Source organism: Myotis daubentonii, chromosome 9 (genome assembly GCF_963259705.1).
Source record: "Myotis daubentonii chromosome 9, mMyoDau2.1, whole genome shotgun sequence".
NCBI lineage: Eukaryota > Metazoa > Chordata > Mammalia > Chiroptera > Vespertilionidae > Myotis > Myotis daubentonii.
In genome coordinates this window covers 10,621,695-10,641,363 of record NC_081848.1, presented here as the reverse complement: position 1 = coordinate 10,641,363, position 19,669 = coordinate 10,621,695, and the positions used below count along the sequence as shown (strand labels likewise).

The 19,669-nt window shown below is 39.4% G+C and overlaps 1 protein-coding gene across 2 annotated transcripts in view; it reads left to right on the top strand.

Moving 5' to 3' along the window:
* Positions 1-10,304, top strand: part of PDGFD (platelet derived growth factor D) — a 222,435-nt gene extending 212,131 nt beyond the window's left edge. For both annotated transcript variants that reach the window (XM_059707926.1, XM_059707925.1), the window contains exon 7: positions 7,598-10,304. In XM_059707926.1, the coding sequence (XP_059563909.1) occupies positions 7,598-7,723 (126 nt within the window). In that variant the 3' untranslated portion in view covers positions 7,724-10,304. The remainder of the gene's footprint in view (positions 1-7,597) is intronic.
* Positions 10,305-19,669: the final 9,365 nt, after the last annotated feature.

The following is a 19,669-nucleotide window of genomic DNA, read 5'->3' as shown; positions in this document are numbered from 1 at the left end:
AATACTACTGAGTGCTACCTGGGGAATCAGCTCCGAAATTATGCTAAAATAAATAATAAAAACAAAAATGTAAGGAGAGAGCAGTAACCTTTAATAATAATTATATAAGCAAACTCTCTTAAGTATTTAGACTCTGCCAGATATTATTATAAAGAATCATTAACTCACTCAGTGTTTTCTCCACACATCTGTAAAGGGGCGGGGAGTGAGGGGGTATAAACTGAGGCCTAAGAGGATCAGTAAGTTGACCAGTGTGACATGGTTGGTGAATCACAGAGCCAGGACCTGCACTCTGATCACTGCTCCCAGAGTCTATGTTTTTGTTGCTAGTAACACCGTGCTGTCTCTTTTAGAAGAAATAGCATTTTATTGTGCATTAAAGAGTACATTTGGGAGAATCAGAGCTGCTCCAGACACTGACAGTAGCCTTATTACTAGCTGACTGTGGGAGCACAGGTGAGTCACCACAGTTGAGAGACTCAGTTTTCACACATGTGAAATGGGACTAAGGAAGGATATCAGTTAAGTAAGCTCTTACAGAGCAGATCTGGGGATCAAATAATGTCTTGCATATGAAATGAGTTTTTCAAGATGTGAAACATAAAACCAAAACATGTTTCAAAATATAAACTAAAATGTGGAGCAAACATCATTGTTAGGAATCATTGTTTGAGTTGCTTTTTATCAGTATCCGCCAAAACAAAACAAAACAAAAAATAGACAGTGCTCCCTAAATGAAATCTCCAGCTTTGTAAAAGTGTTGTTTGTTACCCTGTTAACAATAAAACAATAATATTAAGTTAGGCGGTAACTCTGGAGCCAAATGAAAATGGATGTGTCATCAGCAGCATTTTCCACTTGGGAAATGCAGGAAGCTGCGGGCCACTGGCCATGCTTACCTTACACAGAGAAAACACACTCTTCAGACCGACATGGAACATACCCTCTTAGTCACAAGAATTTCTTACTCCACCCACACAGTTTTCAAAGGAAAAAAAAAAAAAACGTCCTCATAGCCAGAGAATGCTGTCGTCGGTGCGCATTGTGTTTTATTTTTGTGTGACCTGATGAACTCTAGATTGGACAGTGTTCTGGAGTTCAAGAGCCTGAAACTCACAATGTTGAGCTGGACCCTAAAGATGAATGCAGAATGCAATGACCAGGTCAGAGTTGAAATAATCCTCGAAGTGACAGGCTCTCCACCTAGTCATAACCGTGAGGAAAAACATGCGTGTCCAGTCTTTGATGTTTTGGGGAGTGTTTTATTTTCATCTCAACTCCCTGCTCAGTTACAAGGTACAGCTAGATTTTTAAAATCGTTGATTGCGTCACCGACAGAGTTAAACACACACTTGAAAGGACTCTCGCCTCCCAGACAGGGCCCTGTCCTTAGATCCTTTCTTGTCTCTGTACACAATCACTGCTACCTATAAACTCCTGTAAACCATTAATATCTGAAGGGGAGGCCCTTGATCTCTTTGTTCAGTCACACAAACAGGTCGACGATGTTGCCATCTTTTGAAACTGCTGTCTAAAGCATCTCTTTGAAGCCTGTGTCACAATATGTTCGCTAGAAGGAGTCTGCAGAGCTCTACACAAAATCAGTGGGCCACGTGCTGGACAAAGGGACCCGGCAGCAGCATCTCGCAGTCAGTAACTGCACCCCTGGAACTAACAGGCCTGGCCTATGCCCCCCGTCTCCTAAAATGCCCCTGAAACATGTCACAGCGATCGCTCTGCCAGGTGACCCACGGAAGGGCAGCAGGCTCATTCCACTTCCAGAGACGGGGGTTGCCTGAGCTGGTAGTTCTGTGTCTGTTTTCTTAGCTCAGAGACAGGAAAGCCCCGTTTCCTCAGCGCCTGGTTATAACTGATGAGATGTGAAATGAGTTTCCGTGAGAGATGAGCACCCCTACGGGTGACTGGAACTCATCACATAAGCAGGCCTGTGTGACTCTCCACAAACACTTCAATGCTCAGCGTTTAAGGAATAAAACGGAGACATGTTAAAGCTCTCAGTGGAGCTAATAGCATTGCTTTGTTGGAAGGTTGTGCTGTTTCTGCCGTAGGGGGGTTAGCATTCTTCACAGTGGAATAGGGTATTAGCATCTTTTTATTTTCTGTTCTCAAAGGTTGTTAGGTATCCTGTTAAAGTATTTTTCCTTTCTCCTGACAACTATTCTATGCCTCTTGGAATAAATAGGATATAAAGGATACCTTAGGTAGTGATTTTTAAATGGGGAAGGTTCCAGAAAACATAGTGTGTAGACAGAGGGTGCTATATATATAAATTCTCATCTTCCCTCGATAATGTGTAATGAAGGAGTAGGATGTTCCCTAGAAATTCGGTGAACTTTTTCATTAACATTTACTGTTTTTCATCATGTGGTCTCCTATGTCCATTCAGTCAACAGCTAAAAAGGTAGGAAGCATCAGAGAGAGAAAGATAAAAATTAATTTTCTTTGTCCTTTCTCTCATGATTTTGTCACAAAGCTGATGTAACCCTATACTAGTAGAGTTTCTAGTTTCGTATTTAGAAATTCTACTGTTTCATATGTACACTGTCCAAAATAGTACTCACTGGCAACATGTGGTTACAAATCTATGTCACACACACAAGAAACTGAAATTTTCATTTTATTTCCCTTAACGTTAATGTAAATAGCTGCACATGGCTAATAGCAACCATACTGAACACACAAGCCTGTTTCTGACACATTTACAACATCTAGAATCATTCTTGTCTCTGCACAGAATTAAAAATAACTTTCCAGGATTCTTTTAATTTTAATGTAGAATTTTATATTAAAAAATTGCTTCCTAATACAGTTTAAGAGTTAGAGATATCAGCAAATACCTATATATGAATCAGAGGATTAATTAGAGGTAATAAAATATTGCGCTAAAAGAATAGTACTTTCAGTTTTTACATGCTTTAAGGATTTGCTATTGAAAAACTTTTAGCTAAAATTATAAATTAAGACCAAGAAGACAGAAAAACATTTTTTTTTTCAGAGTTTCTACTCTATTTTTTTCCTGGAACTATAATTTCTAGAGCTTATATAGACTTCCCTTTATTCTTTCTTTCTTTTTTTTCCTTTCTCCCTCTTGATTGAAGCCATAAGACAGCTCTTTTCAGGCTGTGTCTGTTTTCCTCTGAGAGCCAGGGCAGTTTTTGTGGATATGGTTCCAGGTCTACCTCATGGGAGGCAACCTAGGACCAGCCAAGTAAACCCCCCCAGGGCCCCAGGTTTCCTCACTTATAACCTACAATGTTGAGTCCCAGACAGACCTGAAGTTACATGCTATCCGTTCACTGTTACCTTCTTTCCTAGCCCCAAAATCTCATCTTACTGAAATTGTGTATGGAATATAAACAAATTGGTGGTTGAAGTGCTAGGTAAATGCAAAAGAATAAAGATGTAATCTGGAACAGTTAATGTTTATAGAGAAGTTAATTCATCAGTAATGACACCTGTGCTACTTAGCTCCTGGGGCTACTGAGGGAATGAAAGCATCTCAAGTCTACAAAGCACAAAACAGATGTGAGTGGAATTTTCTGAGCCTGTTCTGGCTTCCTCGGTTCTGACAGCCCTGATAACTCACCCGGTGAGTGAAGGGACTCCCCTGAAGTACTACAGAAGGCGCTCATTCGTTCCCTTGCAGATCTAGCTTCACATCACGCCTTCCAGCCACAGATTAGCCAACCTGTCTTAGGGCAGGATGCTTCTCAGGTAGACAAGACCCATCTGTGTCAAGAATGATTCTCAGCGCTATTGCCATACTCTGAAATCTGGTGCCCAGCTAGGCTTTCATCATGTTTTCTGCAATGGCTCGGCTGAACATGTAGCCACTGATTCTCTAAAATCAAAATCATTTGACTAATATTTAAAAATATTTTTTTATTGATTTTAGAGAGGAAAGGAGCGGGAGAGAGAGATAGAAACATCAACGATGAGAGAGAATCATTGATCAGCTGCCTCCTGATGCCCTCTACTGGGGATCCAGCTCACAACCCAAGCATGTATCCAGAACAGAATCGAACCTTGACCTCCTGGTTCATAGGTTGATGCTTAACCACTGAGCTCATTTGACTACTTAGTTTTGTAAAGGAATGGACTGCACTTAAGTATACCCCATAGCAACCCCAGTGTGTTCACAGAAAACTTCTATTAGAAGTAAATGTCCACTGATATCAAGATTGCATTTTCAAAATTCATGAGAGTTTTATAGGCTCCCAGCCTTTGGTTACCTTCAAACTTAATTTGTCAACAAAACGTTGCTGAACTTTTCATCATTCATGTCTTTTTTACTGAATGCTCTGTCTTGTGACTTGGAATCACTTCTCCTATTGCAAGGCTGCCTCTGCTGCAACTATTGCTGCAAGCTGGGCACTTACCCAGGTAGAAAAGAATGCTATCCCTTCTCAAAGTATTTTTGCTGTGGTCACTTCGATTTCAGAAAAATCAACTACCAGCCGTTAAAATCTTGACTCGATGCACATTTTTTTCATATAGTATTTAAGCATGAAAAAAGTCAAAATGGAAGCAAAAATAAGAACTGTTTTCTTTAAATCTTAAGATAAGAAACTATATGTGTACTGAACAGTGCCTGCCTCAGAAGTTGGGAGAGAATCTTAAATAAGCTCTTAATGATTCAGGTTTAGACATTGCATTTGTCCTGAAATATGTACTTGTGTTCCTATGTCAGCCATTAATTTGAGAACTATTACAAGGCCTTAACAGCCTTTTTAAAATATATATTCCCAATAAACAAGAAGGCAACTCAGCCGATAGCTTTTCTGCATGGTATTGTTTTATTAGTGTAATAGCTTTATGGCAAGGATTCACTCGGTGGTTTATTGGCACTAAAGTTAAATATCTTTTGTGATATGGTAATTTGCAAACTGAGCGTTTTTGGCTTTGTGTAGTGTTATGAAAGCTACCAACGTGTGCCATCATTCTCCATTTAGTAAAAGTCAACTTTCCCTGGCATCACATGTGTTTGCAGGCGGTGAAGAGGAGTTGAGATTTCCACTTTCACCCACATTTCTTAATGGCTGACTGCCCTTCACTGAATTTTTACTTCAGTGTGTGTGCTTGCAGCTGTGAATCACAGCTCGGAAAATAGGAAATCATTTTGTGATGATTCCTATTAGCAAGTGTCCAGCAGTGGCTGTAATTAATTCAATGGTTCCTTCCCTTTGACAGTGACCAGATAACCCATAACTAGCCAGTTTGCTATCTCAGATAAAAGCTCTTCATTTTTCTTTTAACTTTCCACCATCTCTCAGATCAGCTTTGCTCTCTGCCTCCTTGCAGTGCTGTGTACCTGAACTTAAGACTATTACATCGTCTGAAAGCTTTGAACATCGGTCCTGTGATCAGTCAGCAAAGCAGTCCAATTTCCACTTTGTTCAAACAGTGCTTTCCCGTCTTGTCTGGGAAAGTGTCTGCCAATTCATTTTTCTCTTCTTATCAGCAAAACACATATATGCTGTGCTCACATTGCTTAATATGAAACGCAGGGAAAACCCCTAACTGTCAGGAGGCAAGTTAGGAACACTGCCCAGTCTCTGCTCTCATCTCAAATGAGAAAGCAAATGGAATGAGAAAGCAAATCAACAGTGCTGATTTTATAGGTGCCACTCATTGCAACGTAAAAAGCTTCCATAATGGCCTTCTTTACACAGAGAATATTTAACGTATGCTCTTCTTCTTATAAATCATTTTCCTCCCCTGTATCTGCCAGCCCCCAAATCCCATTTACATGCAGCCAGTCTTGGACAACAGCTAATTTGTATTGAGAAATTCTTGGCAAAGCTGTAGGACTCCAGCCTCTTACCCCTTCTTAGGCACTCTGACCAAATCTGTACTGGGCAGGGCTGCTGAACGCCCCAGAAGGTAATTAATACATTCTTCAACTATTTCTTCTTTTGCTTATTTTTTCACAGAGAAGCGGCATCTTTTGTGTTTTGTAGTTAGCCAACAGCGGAGAACATGGGAGCAGTGGACCAATGTCAATGTCACTCTGCTCTTGGTATTTCACATTTCCTATCAAACATGGGAAAGGATTAAAAGTGGTCAAAGCATGGGCCACTCTTTTGGCCTCTTCTTTATTGCCTGGCTTGTTTTGTCCCCTGTGTTTGTTGGAGGTAGACTAGAAGAGATGTGGGAAGGAGGTAAAAAGGATGAATCCGGAATTTTCACTCCCTCCTGCATTGCGGGCATCTCCCACCACCTTCACCCAGGAGGTTTCTTTAGCAGCTACTATATTTCCAGCATGCTGCCGACTTATACAAACAAAGTTTTAATTTCAGGGGTAAGGTCATGAGTAAAACCCTGGTTCTACTAATGACTAGCTCTGTGATTTGGGGCAAGTCACTTATTCTCCCTCTTTTCTCATCTGTGAACAAAGTGAGTAAAGGACTTAATAGTACGTAATGCAATGAAGTCCAAATCATTTATATTTACATGGCACAGGTGTGTCTGGTCTACCCAAGGAGGCACAAAAGGAAATCGTAGGCACATTGGAGAGGCACTGGGTCGGAGTGTTCTAGGAGCCCAGAGGAAAAAGCCCAGCTCCAAGGTCCGAGTCCCCAGAGGACCCTTAGCTTTCTTTAAAGTTTCCATTCTGTAATCTGTACAATGGAAATAAGGATACCTCCTCTAGTTTGTGATGCGGTTTGTCTGAGGGCAAAAGAAATAGTGCATCTGTGAAAATTCTTTGAAAAATGTAAAATGTCACATAATTGTATGGTACTTTGACAGACTTCAGAGTCTAAAGGGAAGATAGAACAAAATCAAAAGTGAAGGCTAACCGCTAACCAGAACCTAAGAGCATAAACAAGAAAAGCAATTAAACTGACCATATAGTATATATAAGAACAAGCACATAATTTTCCAAGTATGTGTGATGGGATGACTGATATTTTACTTCAGTGAAGGCACAGCAGGAAAGAAGGGCTAGCTTCTATTTCAACTTACTAATTAAAAATATATTTTTAAACGTATTCATTAAAATATTGAGGATATACTTTATTAATTTAAGAAATGTTATATTGATACACAAATAGTAATGTACAAAAATTTTAGTGATTTGAATTATAAAAGGTATTACATATTAACATATATGTAAGAACATAAACACATTTTCATTTCTTTATAGCTGGCCCTAATGATCTTCATTTTGGAAAATTGTTTTACATCAATCAAAAATGTAGCAATATCAGCATTTTATGTTCATGACTTTATTCATTGTGCTGTCTACAGAAATAATAATATGCTCAGTATTGTTATTTGTCCATAACGTATGCTTTGGCAGAAGAATTGTCGGGACAATATTTGGGACAGCACCCGAGAAATGCAGGCCCTTAGAAAGCTGTCAATAACTACATGCTAGGACCCCTGAGGTCATCTTGGTACTGCAGGTAGGTAATCAGTTGAGCCCTTCACTTCCAGGAGTTGATAATTGTAAAAATAATTACATGTGTGAATTCTCAAAGGGTTAAAAACCAGCTGTCACAAAGAGAGTAAGTGACATCTATTGAGTTGTACTCTAAGGGCTTTCTAACAGGAAATATGCTTATCATCCTAGGTATTAAAGTTTGATCCTGGCCATCTCAGGAGAAGGGGTAGATCGAACTCCATGGCTCTCGTTGACATCCAGTTGGATCACCATGAGCGGTGTGATTGTATCTGCAGCTCCAGACCACCTCGATAAGAGAATACGCATGTTCACTAAGCATGGAAGATCCTTTAGTTCAGTGGTTGGCAAACTGCGGCTCGTTAGCCACATGCGGCTCTTTGGCCCCTTGAGTGTGGCTCTTCCACAAAATACCACATGCGGGTGCACATGTACAGGGCGATTGAAACTTTGTGGTCCATGCGCAGAAGTCGGTATTTTGTGGAAGAGCCACACTCAAGGGGCCAAAGAGCCCCTTTTGCCGACCACTGCTTTAGTATAAGGAGGGTTTTACAAGTGACCCTTTTCCCACCAGCAGCTGAACTTACTGCTAGCCTGCAAAGCAATGAATACAAGTGGTTGTTGAGTTTCAGCTTAGCTTCCTTAGTGTCATGGCAAGCAGAAAGGTATATCATCAACCTCTATATCCAGAATATAGAATTGTATTTAATAATAGTGTCTGAGGATATATCCATGTCTACATGTAAATGGTCAAATGGTTTATTCAGTATATATAACCAGGTACACCAGAGCTTACATAAGGTTGAGTTATTTAGTTCCTTAAAGTCTTTTGACAAAATAAGGGACATAGTAAATACATGAAATATGTCTTTGAAATATTCGGAAGGTTAATTTATTTTTAAATTTTGAATCACAAAAAATTTTTTAATCTTGCTCTTTTAAAGAAAGCACCTTATATATTAAAAACCAAAAGATGAGTTTTTCTTATATACATCTTAACTATAAAAAAAGGAAAATATGGTTCCTGGGGAAAAGGCACAAACCAAACCATGTTTCTTCATGAGACACACTACATACTTGCCTATGTAGACAATAATTACCTTTCTCCAAGAGCATGCCATGATAAGACAGGCGCTTTGGAAATTAAGTCTCCTTTTGGTGCATCTTGCTGAGGCATGCCAATTTATGTAACACCAGCCTCAAAAAATTTTCTCAGAAGGCTTGTTATTATAATCCTACAAGATGCAATTGATAAGCTGTAGTACAAATTTTAATTGTTTCTTTCCAGAAACCCATCTGCAGAAGTAACGTCTCTGGAGAATGGCCTGGGGACTCTGTATGAGCCTTTCAGAACAATGCTCATTGAAAGATTTAGGTAGTTGAAAGTCAAAAAATTAAGCATTGCGCTATTAACCTTACTGGAAATTTGATAGAATACTTGATAGGACCCATATTTAATAATGAATTCAAACTCTCCAAACTGTGCTAATTGATTTTCTGTATATTGCTTCTGTGTTCCTGTCTCTTCCATATATGGATTTACAATGGCATTTTATATTTGGCAAGCCATCATGGATTACTTATAGCCTAAAAGCTTTTGTGTATTAAAACAACCTAAGCTTATTTATATAAATCCCTAATCATGTACACACTCCCCAACTCTGAAGTCCTGTTTCTGAACCAAGTGAAATCAGAGCTGGGGTCTCTAGTTCTTCGCCAGATCTATGGGGCTTATTCTAAGAAGCCACTCTGCAAATTGTGGGAGCAAGAGCTTGGCCCGGTTCCACCACTAGAAAACTGTTTCTGCATCAGTGGTTATCATTGCTATGCAGAGTAATTTTTCCTCTCTGGCTCCTTACTGTCTATTTGAAGGGAGACTGACTCCAGGAGCAGGAAGTGATTCATCATTCTCCAAAGCAAGACTCTTAAGAAAGCAACCCTGAAATCAAGATAGCTGAGGGGCGTCTCAGAGAGAACTACGTTTTTCTTGCTGCCTTGAAAGATAAAAGGAGAGCCTATTTCTTTCCTGAGTCCAGGTCCCTACTGACTAGACCCAATTTGAGTGAGGGGTATATGACAGGTGCTTGTTAAGTCCCCGTGTCAGATGAGGGACCACAATCTCTTTGGAATTTTACTAGTAAGCATGGTGCCCTCAGGACCAAATCCTCAGCTACCCCTAGCTCATTTCTTCTCAGCTCTTTGAAAAGAAAGGCCAATGCTTTTTGAAAACATGCCTTCAAAATGTGTCCAGGGGAGTGAGTGGTAAGATTAAACAGAGATTGTTCTGTTGTCCAAAGTCCCAGCGTGCAATCAGCAATAGCTGAGACAGGACATCACTCTTCCCCTTCGGGACCATTTGCAAGTTTCCTCTGAAAACATCGGATTCCTGTACCAAAACCAAAATGTGTGACATCACGTTAGCGTGTTCAGTTTACATCATGTCTGTAAGTAGGAAAAATGAGAGTGTTTTACCCAATTTTCAATAAACGTTCCAGGCTGGGAACCCGTGAAAGCCCTTGTCTGCACTTCTTATCTATTCGCTGAAATGTGAGCAGGCAGATCCCCTCACTTTTCTTTTTTCTTTCCTCGGTGTTTTATTAAAACGTCTCCCTTGGTTATCTGTTACCTATTGTATTTCCAATAAATCTGTTTCATCGCCATCAAAGGAATAAAAAACTCACCGTACAAAGTGCATTTCAAAACAAAGCCTAATAAATGCACCTGAAATAAATGCCTTTCATTCAATATGTTCTTAGAGGGCAAACCATTTTCAAAAGTAGCATTTTTGTGTTTGTCATATTGGTAACATGCAGCTTTTTCCCCTCATAGCACATGTAATAACCCTCTTATCTTCCTGAAAAATAAATGTTGCTTTTGAACAAAAGTGCTCCATTATTTAGTACTCACTGCAGCTTTCGAAGCTGTACAATGTTACAAACTTGCTTTTCCAAATGCATGCACCTGTTTGGAGTGACCATGTTGGGCACCTGATTTCCGAAGGATTGCTTTTACAGTGTTGAAGGAGCATAAGCCTTGTTCCCTGACAGCAGGATTCTACTCTGTCCTTGTCCTGAAGCCAGGCCATGAGGTGGGACTCGGGCTTTGTTGTTCTCTTACTGCTGTTATTGTTTCTTTGTATGAATGTGTGTTTCCCCTGCGGCCTTTTAATGAAATATATCCTCCTCTGACATTGCTCATTTAGGAGAGTTCACAGCACATCTCTTCCTCCAGAACCTGAAATCAATCACATCACAGACCCATTGCCCCATTGTCCGCCCGCACACCTTTCCCCATCTAGACGAACACCCTGGTGGATCAGTGGTGTCAGTTCAGGGAGACCAGTTTAGAGGCTACGCTTTTATAGACTTCGGTTTATAATTTGGTTTGGGGGCCATATAAGGAGAGCTCTTCTCATTGCAAAACTTCTGCTTTTGCTTGTAGCTTAGTCTTTATCATCTGGCTATCAGAGATAGCCAACAGCTGCACAGTGTGGGGTGAAATTACCACTTTATGTAGTTTAGGGTTTTAGGTTTGGGGAAAAGAAGTAGAAACATATGTATTATGTGGCAAGAACTAAGTTTATCATAGAAATACCCATGAATATGTGAGGGAGGGGCAGGGGAAGGATCAAATAATGCTGTGCATAGTAGTTAACTCAGATAACTTTTTAATGTAAAAAGTATCATACTAGCCATATATAAACAACATTTTAATGCAAATACAAATTTTATTTCATTTCCTAAAATGTGCATGTGTCCAGTTTTACTCTAAGAATAACTCAACAGATGTCTAAATTGCTCATATATTCCTAGGGTCCTCTGCTCAAACAGTAAATTCAAATGCATAGCTCAGTATTCGTGCCTCAAATCCTAGGAAATACGATTTTGTTTATTGACAGCTCTGGTCAAATATGCTGGGAGAGAGGATATTTATAATTCACTGCTTATATTGACATTCACTTAAATTCTGTTGTTTTTAAAGATCAAGCTAAAGACTACACAGGCCTTCAAAACTCAACATAACATCCTGGGAAATCTCCCAAATGTACGTAGACAGCAACAATGGATAAGCAACTAACCACTTAATTTAAGACTTTATATCTGCTGTTTATGTTATAGTCCTAAATTTGCCAGTTAATTTGTATCTTTTAAAAAATGAATTTTATTTCTATAGAGATCTCTCAAAATTCATTAGCAGATCACATTAAAAGGGAGTGGAGCTGAGTCCATAATAAAGGTTAATGTACTCAGTGAGCAAGTTATGGGCCAAGAAATATTCATTTTCTAATAAACCATTCGACTTTCTAATTATTTTAAACTGTTGGATATTGTTGGCCAGTCTTAGGGCCAAGAACCAACTGTTAAAATAATTCCTGGATTCAATTTTTATAATGCTTATGATGCAAATTTTCTTTCAGGAACTAAAGTCTGGGTCATATTATCTAACATATATCTTTGATTGAGGACATATTACAAATTCATTCCCTTCTAGTATCTTCTAGCCTATTTTCTTCCCCCTGTTACTTCCACATTTCTCCTCTTCCTCACTAATCCCTAGCTACCATTGATCGGATCCATGTCTACTTTGAAAAGGCACCGGAGGTCATTTAAGATCAGGAGATCAAATATACTTTCTCAAGCGAGCAAGTAATAGGGCTGAAATTGCCAACTATTAAGAAATCACTGCTTTTTGAGAGTTGAATACATCAAGTGAATGTTTCCCAGTATTTTCCATTTTAGTACAAACTTTGGAATATGGTGGTGGGTATTTATTGGAAATTTAGCCACATTCAATATGGGGAAAAGTGATTAATTTAAATATTTGGTTAGACATTCAACAACAAAATGTATTAGAGAACACTATAAGGCATGCTTTGGGGTTCAAAACCCAAGGTCCATGACAGAGGATAAAACTGGAGAAAGATGTTGTAGGTGGAATAAACCAAAAGAACAAAGATCCTCCAGCAAATCTATAGATATGGTGAATATAAGGATTTCCAAGAATAAGGATATAGAAAACTTCTGATTACAGAGAATCTGGTATGGATGGCTAGCAAAGAATTGTTGTCTTTCACATGTAGGAGAGGAAGCCATGAGGCTTTCTGAGCAAGTATAAGGAAGAAGGCCTTGGGTATAGTGACGAGTCTGCCACTTGCTGGGCCTACTGTTTCTTCATTTACAAAGTCAGAAGGGTAAGGTGTTCTGTAGGTTCTTTTCAACAGAACACTTCTGCAGTGTTGGGAAATGACAGAAGTCTACAGGAAATGGTGGTGGTGGGGGTATGAATTAGGAAGCCCCTCAAAGTTCTAGGGAATGAGATAAGGACAGAAGTGAGACCTCCGAGACAGGAAGGATATAGGCCCCTAGTGTTTGGGCAGATTGTGCATTGCTTATCTCTAGGAGGTGTTACTTAAATGGGCTGAGACTGCAAGAAAGGTTCACAGGAGGATTCAAAGGTCTCAATGACTGTATGGGAGGTCAGTGCAGGCTTGTAGCTGTCCTGGGGGAAAGGGTCATATAGTTGGAATTTTGAGAGAACATATGCTCCTCAGGAAACTAAGGGGGCAGGAAGGAGAGGCTAATTTTGAGAGGAGATCATGTCTCTCAGAAGAGCCAAGGCTTGTAATGGTGACTGGGACTCATCTTTTGAGAAGAGGAAAAACAAAACCTGAAGGACATTCATAACCACAACTTAAAGGACAAAAAGAAGAATTCACAAAGCTCACAAACAAAACAGTTACATTTCCTGCTCTTATCAAACTAGAGAAAGAAGGTTAGACATTAAACAAATAGTTTATCATATTTGAGAAAAGCATAATGTGGGATGACATTAAAAGGTAAACTTTAAGTCAGGGGCAGAGAGGGATTTCTTAAGAAGATGACATTAGAGCAGAAGCAGAAAGTTGAATAAATATTAGTCATGGGAAAAGTGAAAGGAGAATATGACATTAAGATGGTGGCATTAGAAAAAAAAATTTAAAAAATATTTTTATTGATTTCAGAGAGGAAGAGAGAGGGAGAGAGAAACATAGAAACTTCAGTGATGAAAGAGAACCATTGATCGGCTGCCTCCTGCACACCCCTCACTGGGGATCAAGCCTGCAACCTGGGCATGTGCCCTGACGGAATCAAATCGTGACCTTCTGGTTCATAGGTTGATACTCAACTACTGAGCCACACTGGTCATGCTAGAAAAAAAAATTTTTTTTTAAAGTGGCTAGATTAGAAAAATATTTTGAATGATTAATTGACCAAAGGGGTGCTGAGAGGGAGAAGGAAGATGTCAAGGCTTTTTCCAAGACCTCTGGCATAACACACTGGGCAGAAAGAGATTTCATTTATTGAGATGGGGGACATGGAAAGAGGAGGGGATTTGGAGTAGATCAAGAATTCAATGTGATATTAATGCCAAATGGGCTTTGACATATGTGGTTGGAGGTATTGAATAGATAGGTCTGTGAGCCCGTAACTTAGAAGAGGGATCTGGGAATGAGATGTAAATTTGGGAGTCATTAGCCTGTAGCTATGAAAAGTCACAGGGACAGTTGAGTCACTTAAAAGAGAAGGGAGGATGAGGGGGAAGGATTACCCAGCAAGAGTATAAAAATATTCTGAGTACCAGAGGAAGAAATTGCCCCATGGGGACTGGGCCAGTTTTATCAAGTATTGCAAAGAAAATATAGGAGACATCTACTGATTTAACTGCCCCAAACACTCCTCCCTATCCACACCTCCATTCCTTTTCTGAGGAAAACCATTTTATCTGTAGTGGTACTGTGCACTAGAACTTGGTGATGATGAGCATGTACTATATCTGTATTGTCCCAATACTGTAGCCACTAATTACATGTGGCCATTGAGAACTTGAAATGTGACTGGTAGAGCTGAAGACTTGAATTTTACTTATTAAAATTAATTTATATTTAAATGTGAATAACCACCTTGTGAGTAGCAGCTACTGCATCAGCCAATGTAGCTATAAACTATAGACATCACCCACAGAGTTGTAGCTATAACAACCAACACTTCATGTACCACACGTGCACCCTGCTCTCAACTGAGTGTCCAGGGTAGCGGCACCTGACCCAACCTGGGACTTAGGTCTTCCTTAGGATGTATAGAACCGAGAAGAGATTTTGACAGTCTCTCTTTGTTTATTTGGATGGCAGGATGTAAAAATCAATGTCTAATGACAACTGTTCTCCTTCTATGTAGATCAAAAAGTCCAGAGAAAGTCACACTGCAAAGGGAGAGAGGGGAGAATGACATCAACATGCAGAAAGTAGCTGAGAGTCCTGAAGGAGCCCCTTGTTTGCATGGGTCCTGATGTCTCACCAAATTCCTCTCGTGGAGTCTGAGAATGCCAAATGATAGAGGTGTGAGCCAGGTGATAAAACAATGTGCAAGGACATGTGATGAAATGGAGGTTTTGAGTTACAACTACTTTCTGGAGAAGTTGATTAGTGACTGGAAGGAGAGAGATACAGTCAATTCTCATTATTTACAGTAATTACTGTATCCTCTATAACAGGGGTGGGCAACCTTTTTGTGAGTGCATGCCAAAACCAGCAAAATCTCTGACTCAAAATTCTTCTGTGTGCCAACCCTAATTTTTTGAGAACATGTTATGCCTACTTGATATCTCTTAAGGATACATATGTGAAGAAACTTGAAGAAATAATAAAATCCATTCGAGCGACAAAAACAGTATATGATGATGAAAAATACACTTATTTTTTAATGTATACATGTACACTGATAGTCCGACAGAAAACTTTATGAATCCGTTTGATATTATCAGTGGGACTTTTGCTGCTGCATCACTGATGACAGAGATTTTTATATCAGTTTTATATTTCATGACCTTTAGAGATATGCATGAGCTACTACTTCCATCTGTCAGGCTACTCCTATTATGAGACTTAACAAAATTCATCACTGAGGACAAAGATTCACAAGCGTACGTGGATGAAACCAAAACACTGGTCGGATCTAGGAAGGCAGGGAGAGTTAAGGCAGAGGCATAGAAATTGCTCTTCCCCACACTTGTCAATCCATGTCTATGGTCTTTAAGATAACTTGTTATATAAAATTATTTATTTATCTAAGATGCACCTACACTGAATTTATCTGAAAAATAAAAAAGTCGATATTAAGAAAAAAATTGTAAATGGAAGATTATAAGAGAAGGTTTTGCGTGCCAGCAAAAGTTACTGGCGTGCCTTGTTTGGCACGCGTGCCAGGGGTTGCCCACCCCTGCTCTATAACATGACTACAAACACTGGATTAGAGAATACTGAATCACATCTCTCAGGAAAAGCACAGGTTTAGGTTACTGGGAACCTCTGGCTATAACATGTATCTCAGTCAATCAATATACAATGTTATTTTATGTGTGTTTCTACTTAAAGACACCTAATCCTATATAATAAAAGGGTAATATGTAAATTGACCCTAATGGTGGAACAACTAGTCTCTATGACATGCACTGACTGCCACAGGGCAGACGCTCAATGCAGGAGCTGCCCCCTGCTGGTCAGTGCGCTCCCAAAGGGGAAGCTCCACTCAGCCACAAGCCGGGCTGACAGCTGCGAGTGCAATGACAGTGGAGGGAGCCTCTCCCGCCTCCTCAGCCTCCTCAGCAATGCTAAGAATGTTTGACTGATGGCTTTAGAACCCACCCTCCTCCCCCGCGCCCCCCACCCCTGCCTAGGGCCTAAGTCATCAGTCAGACATCCCCCGAGGACTTGGGCTGTGAGAGGGCACAGACCAGGCTGAGAGAACCTCTCAAGTGTGTGAATTTTCATGCACTGGGCCTCTAGTTTAGTATATATTGTTGAATCAGGAACATTGAACTCATAGCCAATAGCTTTATAACTCATGCCTAAGTGAAGCTTATCTAACACATGGATTTTCACCATAAATCACACCACATAGCCCTTCAACACTACATTTGAAGGCCATTTTAACTGATAAAATCACCAACAAAATGCACAAAAATGTGAAAAAAAACATGGCACAAAATAGAACATGAGAAAAACACTTGTTTATGAGAGCTGAAACAAGGGGCAGAGTGTCACCTTGAATAACCTTAGCTGGGAACATGTGTATTGGACAACTCAAACTTTTTCCCAATCTGTGCATGTTCATAAATTACCATAAAAAACAAAATCAAAAACTCTGCATGTATTGATTTTGAAGTTACATATAAATCTTAGGGAGTAGGCAAATTTGCAAATACAGAAGCTGCAAATAATGGATATTGACTGTAATAATAAGGCCTTTCTATTGAGTATTTATAATGTGCAATGAATTTTTCTGCAGCTTCTATATATTCACCTAATTCTCAGAATCAAAGATAAATGAGTTCTGTGAAATTAAAAAATATATATTTCAATTTATTTAAGAGTAGCAGTTATTTAAAATTTACTTAAAATTTACACTTAATAAAAATATAAAGCTTTTTATTACAAAGCAAATTTATTTTGTTTATTATGTTTTATAAAGATAAAAAAGTGACCTGAAACCAGTATAATTTTATTAACCAATGTCACCCCGACAAATTCAATTAAAAAATTTTTAAATAAAAGAAAAAGTGAAGTACAGATAGTTCAAGTAAATTACCCAAGGTCAGAAAGCAGTAAACTCCAGGCAGTTCCTCTACAACCTACATCCTTAATCACATCGTAACACCATCAATCCAAGTTATTGGATGGGAGGCAGAACTAAAGAGTTTATTTAGAAAGTTTTCTCCCCTACACTCTCAAGCATGGACCCTGAGGTCATCACTGAACATTTTGGTCAAGTTTCATTCCTTTAATAATGAACAAGTATCTAATGTAAGGGAAGCACAATCTAGGCACCAAGGACAATAAACAATGTTCTAGGGTTCTGGAATTTACTCCAGGGTAGAAACAGAAAATAAATACACATAATTTTATATAGTGATGATTGCTATAAGAACGAAAAGCACATTAGAGAAGCTAAGGAAGGTATCTCTTCTAAGGAGGTGACATTTTTGCTCAGATCGAAAGGAAGAGAGGAAAAAAAATGGGTGGAAATATTTGGGGGAAGTGCATTCTATACAAAGGGGTTGGCAAGTGCACATGGACCTGGGGCAAAACAAACTAGGGATGGTCCAAGGAACAGCAAGAGGGCGGTGGAGTGGGTAAGAAAGCAGGCGAAAGAAGCAGGCAGGGCCAGTTTATGTGGGGTCAGACAGGTCATGGTAAGGAGTTTAGATTCCGAGTACATTGGCAAGTCCTTAGTTTTGAGCAGGGAAGTAAAAGACTATGACAAGTTGTTAAAAAGTTCTCACTGTGTAGAGATTTGACTGTAGGAACACAAGAGTAGAAGAAGCTTAATGAAGCAAATGCAGGAGAGCGAGGAAGCTTTCTCTATGGAGCCCAAAGTAGCGTAAGTGAGAAGCAGCAGTTTCAGGATGCACTTGAAAATCAAAGCTTTGAATTTAGTGTGTGAGAGAAAGAGGGGATTCAGGAATGTCTCCAAGAATCCCTGCCCAGCCCTCAGGTTAATGTTAGAATCTTATCCCTCAAGGGGAAGACAATGATTGAAGAAAGGTTGAGGATGGGGGATCCAGCAGTGTCTTCTAACTTCCACAGCCTTTTGCTAAATTCTAGATCCTGAGATTCTTTTTTTGTTTATTTGTTTTTGTGTTGATTTCTGGGTCTTCTGGAAAAGTGTGCCCTCAATACTTAGGAGAAAAGCACCTTACTTATTCACCAGGACCCTCATTTTATTTAAGAAAAAACAACAACTATTCCCCTCCCCCCCTCAGTTAAACATTATCTGAACACCAATTACAATCATGGCTATTACTTAAATAAAAACTGAAGGTTTGTGTGATGAATTCCTTGCCCCGGTATACACATACTAACCTACATGAAGACACGGAGTGTGATAAAGAGCTCTAACAAGAAATGGCAAACAGATGAACATATTAGCTTTGCTGAGCAATACAGCTTGCGCTCACTGGAAGCCTGCAATGGAGAAAAAATCCAGACTGAATCAGCAAGTGTATTGATTGGGGGGGAAAAGAAAATAGTTTGGTCAACTATTTACCCAAAAATGCTTTCAAGAACAAACTAAAAATAGTTCTCTGAGTTTCAATACCTCAAGCTCACCCCATTAAGTTTTACAGGAACTGAAATCATTTCCTGTTTTATCCATAGGGGGAAACATATTTCTCCAGCAGACATTTTAATGAAATATATGAGCTTTTGCACAAGGGGGACTAATAGGACATTTCCTTTTTCTTCTCATAGAAATTGAAAATAGACTAAGAGCCACAGAGCTGTGAATAGTATAGGTCTCAATTTGATCTTAAAATAGAATAAAGGAAACCAGGCAGTGCTTAATCATCATCATGGTATTGTGTCTCAAATATATCTAGGGTTTTATGCCATCTTCTTCCATTAACTTCTTCAACAATTATTTTTTGAGAAATGACTATATTTTAGATGCAGTATGAGGTCCTAGTAGTAGGCCAATAATAGCATCTTAACTCTTGCTCGTGTGGTACTTGCAGTCTTACACTGATAGGTAGTACAACATTGACTATCTGAAGCAACTTTCAGAACCATTGAGGTCAGGGCCTCTCGCTCCCCTTAGCCAGCATCTCAGCTCAGATCTATTGACACTCAGAGCTAAATAATTCTTTGTTGTGTGTGTGTGTTTATGGGGTACGAGAGGGCTGTTTTGTGCATTGCAAGCTGCTAAGTACTTCTTGGCCTCTACTTACTAGATGCCAATAGCACCCTGACCCCATTAGTAGCAATCAAAAAATGCTCCAGATATTGCCAAATGCCCCCAGGGGAAGAAATTCATCTCTATGTGATAATATAGAGGATGATACAGCAATAAAACCCTGCCTTTTTCTGGGGTCTCCCATTTATTCTGTAAAGTTGCTTTTGCCAACTGATATTGCCTGCAGAAAAGATTGAGGATTAGGTTAATGTAGACAGGCCAGTCACTCAAACTGGGCTGAACTGGTTTTAGTAGGCAACAGAATCCTTGTCAACTTCTGAAATACAAATGCAAACCCTGTCTCTGATGACAAAAAATATCAGATCCCAGGATATTCATTAATTTATTCCACAAAAAAGTTATTAGATGCCTTCTCTCTTATAGGCCAGGCACAAATAGAGGGGCTTGAGACAGTGAACAAAACAGACAAAAATCTTTGTCCTGTGGAGCTTATAACGAGGGCAGGTAGATAAATAAG